The sequence below is a fragment of the Poromitra crassiceps genome, assembly GCF_964638095.1.
Source record: "Poromitra crassiceps genome assembly, chromosome: 7".
Lineage (NCBI taxonomy): Eukaryota > Metazoa > Chordata > Actinopteri > Beryciformes > Melamphaidae > Poromitra > Poromitra crassiceps.
Window position 1 is genome coordinate 46,725,371 of NC_139628.1, and position 5,000 is coordinate 46,730,370.

A 5,000-nucleotide genomic window follows, 5' to 3' on the forward strand; every position below is an offset into this window, starting at 1 on the left:
TCCTTAAACCCCGTAGTTATACTATAACTACACTCCTTAAACCCTGTTGTTATACTATAACTACACTCCTTAAACCCTGTTGTTATACTATAACTACACTCCTTAAACCCCGTTGTTATACTATAACTACACTCCTTAAACCCCGTTGTTATACTATAACTACACTCCTTAAACCCCGTAGTTACCCTGTAAGTACAGTGTGGTACCCCGTAATTAGCCTATAAGTACAAACATTGGTCCCCTGCTTCATAATACAGCCCGCGACCCCGTAGTTAGACTATAAGTACAGATCTTGTTACCCTCTAGTTAAAGTATTTTTTCACTCCTTAAACCCCGTAGTTAGACTATAACTACACTCCTTAAACCCCGTTGTTATACTATAACTACACTCCTTAAACCCCATTGTTATAGGCTACTATAACTACACTCCTTAAACCCCGTAGTTATACTATAACTACACTCCTTAAACCCCATTGTTATACTATAACTACACTCTTTAAACCCCCGTAGTTATACCATAAGTAGGCCTACAGATCTTGTTACCCTCTAGTTAAAGTATTACTGTAATTCACTCCTTAAACCCTGTAGTTATACTATAACTACACTCCTTAAACCCCGTAGTTATACCATAAGTACAGATCTTGTTACCCTCTAGTTAAAGTATTAATTCACTCCTTAAACCCCGTAGTTAGACTATAACTACAGCCCTAAACCCCGTTGTTATACTATAACTAGGCTACATGCTTATTTGCGGGCTGTATTCTAAAGCGTTACCAAAGATTCTATTGTTTTCACATTACTGTCTTTTATCAGTTTTCTTCTAATTGTTTTTTGCTTTTTATTTCTCTTTCCTCCGTTTCTGTCTGGTTTTATTCCACCTGTTTTACTTCCTGGTCTCTGTCAAACACTTTGAATCCACTTTGAAAAGCAGTATCAATAAAGCTGTTTTTATTGATTGAATCTATTAATAGCATCAGTCATTATGTGAGTGTAATAAGGTGCAGAGTAAACTGTTGTCCTCCTCCATCATCAATTCACTTCTCAGCAGTTGTCCACTGTGTCTACCTGGAGACTGATGATGCAAGTGAAAGCTGTCATGTGATTGGTGGAGCTGTGTGTAAGACAACGCTGTTCCTTGTGTTTGCTTCAGTGTACAGCAGTCAGTGTGAAGTCAACACGGTGCTGTTGTGTTGTGAAGATGAAGATGAAGAGCTCACAGACCCTCCTCTTCCTCTCATGGCTACTTGGTGTCACAGCAGTACGTCACGCCAGTAAGTACATCACACTTGTGTTTACGCTCACACACTTTACACATCCAATGTTACTGATGTTGATCTGAAAATCATTTGAACTGACTGTCAGACTTTCTGCTGAAGGCAGCTGACACTTCTGAACAGTGAGACATTTAGAGTCAGTTGAAAGTTTGCTGCTTTACTTCAGAGGAGAGGACAGATATTTCACGCTAATTTTGTTATTAAACTGTTTTAATATAAAAACAATAAAACAGGCACACTATTTACAAACATGACTGGTTAACATTTGTCTTTGAAAAGTGTGATGTGTTTTCCATCTTGTTTCCTCTCAGCTGTGCATGAGGATATTTTTATCAGTGGCTGTTCAGACACTGATGGAGAGATGATGTATGGACTGGATGGTGAAGAGAAGTACTACGCAGACTTCATCAACAAGAAAGCAGTTGAGCCTCAGCCCAAGTTTGTAGATCATATCAGCTACCCAGCAGGGGGTTATGCACGAGCTGTGAATGAACAGGTCGCCTGCAGAGCCAACCTGCAAGTAAATCGACGTGCCTACAAGAACCCTCCTCTGCAGCTCGGTAAGGACATGACGTTTAATTTACTGCTGTTCAACAATTTAAACTACAGAGAAGGAATGACTGCAGGTGTTTTGCATTACTGCAATACATATACAATACTTTTACCATACTGTAAAGATAGTTAAATAGGCTAGTGAGAAATGAGAGCTGTTCTTCTGATAGTGTTTAATGTTAGCGGGGGGGAAAATACATTAAGTGTGAAAAATAAAAGCCCCTTTTAAATGACAGAACTGAGAAACTGAGAGATATAAAGTGTTATTGGTTTGAATTGATAATAGATGTTTACAACATCGGGTTGTAAATGGTAAATGGTAAATGGCCTGCATTTATATAGCGCTTTTATCCAAAGCGCTTTACAATCAGTAGATAGTCTACATTCACCCATTCATACACCGATGGCGGCAGGCTGCCACGCAGGGTGCCTACACACCATCGGGAGCAAGGAGGGTTAAGTGTCTTGCCCAAGGACACAACGACAGCAGCTGGGAGGGAGCGGGGATCGAACCGCCAACCCTTGCGTCATTGGCCGACCCGCTCTACCTCCTGAGCTTTGAGGGTTGTTGTGTAGATATTTACTGGATGTTGTATGTTTGGTTGTTATGCAGATGCTCCTCACAGTTCCATCTACACCAGAGAGGATGTGGAGCTCGGAGTGGAGAACCACCTCATCTGCCATGTGACCGGGTTCTACCCCGCTCCCGTCAAGGTCTACTGGACCAGGAACGACAAGAACGTGACTGAAGGAACCAGCCTAAACATCCCCTACCCCAACCAAGACGGCACCTACAACCAGGTCTCCAGTCTGAGCTTCATCCCAGAGCTTGGAGACACCTACAGCTGTTCTGTGGAGCACCGAGCCTTGAGCCAGCCACGCACCCGATTCTGGGGTGACACACCTTTATCTGATAGCATGTTCCTGTGTGTTCACATGTGTTCATGTGTTCCTATGTGTACATGTGTGTTCCTATGTGTTAATGTGTGTTCATGTGTGTTCCTATGTGTTCATGTGTGTTCCTATGTGTTCATGTGTGTTCCTGTGTGTTCATGTGTGTTCCTGTGTGTTCATGTGTGTTCCTACTGTATTAATTTGTTTGGTTCCTCCTCAGATGTGGAGCAGGAGCAGCCGGGGATCGGACCTGCGGTGTTTTGTGGACTGGGTCTGACCGTGGCTGTGGTGGGCGTGGCCACAGGAACCTTCTTCCTCATCAAAGGAAATGAATGCAACTGATCAGTTAGGATGATGTGAGGCAACATCAACAGACTTTCTGTCCTACTGTTTTAAACTGCTTCTGTCTGTTGTGTGGATCTGTACTGATTCACCTGGAGGAGACAGCAAGCACATGCTAGTTTTCACCTACAGTCTATGGCTTTCACACAATAAATCAATTATACAATAATACTGTATGTTTTATTTTATTTTCTTGTGTCTGAGCGTGTTCGTTTGTCTTGTTTGTGCATTGTTTTGAAGAGTTTTACATTGAAATAATAAAGCTTTCGATTGTGGCTAAAGAAGAAAATAGTCAATAGGCTAACTGCATTTATTATGTCCTGTATATAAAGAATCTGAATCATAGGTAGATAGTTAAAAAAGTGTGTGTGTGTGTGTGTGTGTGTGTGTGTGTGTGTGTGTGTGTGTGTGTGTGTGTGTGTGTGTGTGTGTGTGTGTGTGTGTGTGTGTGTGTGTGTGTGTGTGTGTGTGTGTGTGTGTGTGTGTGTACCTCATCCAGTGAGGCCTCTAGGTGTAGAGATCTATCAGACATGGGGAAGCTGCGAGTGGTCTCTTCACCATGGAGTGCCTACATACACTTATTATTATTACTACTGTAATTGCTACTGTTGTGTCAGCTAGATTTAGCTAGACATATTTTCTGTGAATTCCTCTGAGACATGCTTGTGAATTAGGACTATAAAATAAACTTGACTTGACTTGACTTGACACACACACACACACACACACACACACACACACACACACACACACACACACACACACACACACACACACTGACCCCTCCCACCCAGGTCATAAACTCTTTGAGGCACTCCCCCTTTGCAGAAGACTGAGGTCTGGCAGAACCAAAATGTGTCATCACAAGGACAGCTTCTTCCCAACTGCCATCCACCTCTTCAATGAGACCCGAAACCCCCCACAAGTAAAGCCTAGTGATAACTCCCCCACGGGTGCCCCCTGCCTGAACACAGCCCAGGGGTCTGTCTGTCTTTCACTAGTGATGTGACCATACACTAAGTCAAATTCCTCATTTGTAATCTGATTACATACTGTGGCTATTAACCCTCTGAGGTCCATGAATTTTGAAATATCCACTTTGACCAGGGCCAGCCCCCCAGTAACCCTTGATCTTTTATTTTATTTTTATTGTTTTTTTTTGCCACCCTTAATGTGCCCTGGTAACATACACTCTGGAATGTGTGGAGTGAACAATTGCAAAGAACATAATACATTGAAATGCTGTAAACACCTAGGGAGCAGGGGGGGGGGGGCGGGTTGGTAGCAGCATCACTAATGCAATGTAGGCCCCCTGGAAAGTGCTACAAGTGCATTGTCTTAATTGCACAGTTAGTGTGTTAAATTGAAGGTGTTACGAAGAGAAGAGATAGATCACTAGATCTATAATAAATAGCAGTAGATCTGTAATAGATATTTGTAGATATAGACTATATCAGTCAGTATATAAATGGGAGCTGGGGCTCTGTCTGTTTGTTTCTCTGTCCCACTGTGATTGTCCCACTGTGATGTCATAAATCCCACTGTGACATCATCCGTGATGTCATAAATCCCAGTGATGTCATAAATCCCACTGTGACATCAGCGATGTCATAAATCCCACTGTGACATAATCAGCGATGTCATAAATCCCACTGATGACATCATCAGTGATCTCATAAATCTGACATCATCAGTGAGGCTGGTCTCATTGGCCACACAGCAGCCGAGTTGCAGGCAAGGCCCTGAAGCGGCCGAGCTGTGAATGCGAGCTGCAGGGTCAGCTTGGCGAGCTGCAGAACGAGCTTGCCCGGGCGAGCCTATGAATCGAGCGTGCATATCGCGCGAGATCCCGAGTAATAGATAACTGTTGATATTAGATATTTTACTGTAGATGATAGATTGATTACAGCTATATTAATATGTATGATAATTACAGCG

At 42.7% G+C, this 5,000-nt stretch overlaps 1 protein-coding gene across 1 annotated transcript; it reads left to right on the forward strand.

The window, feature by feature from the left end:
• Nucleotides 1–1,140: 1,140 nt before the first annotated feature.
• LOC310779886 (H-2 class II histocompatibility antigen, A-U alpha chain-like) lies at nt 1,141–3,228 on the forward strand. Its single transcript, XM_083640397.1, has 4 exons — nt 1,141–1,271; nt 1,586–1,834; nt 2,440–2,721; nt 2,941–3,228. The coding sequence occupies exons 1-4, from the start codon at nt 1,199–1,201 to the stop codon at nt 3,060–3,062; spliced, it is 726 nt and encodes a 241-aa protein (XP_083496523.1). The 5' UTR covers nt 1,141–1,198; the 3' UTR covers nt 3,063–3,228.
• The last annotated feature ends 1,772 nt before the right edge of the window (nt 3,229–5,000 follow it).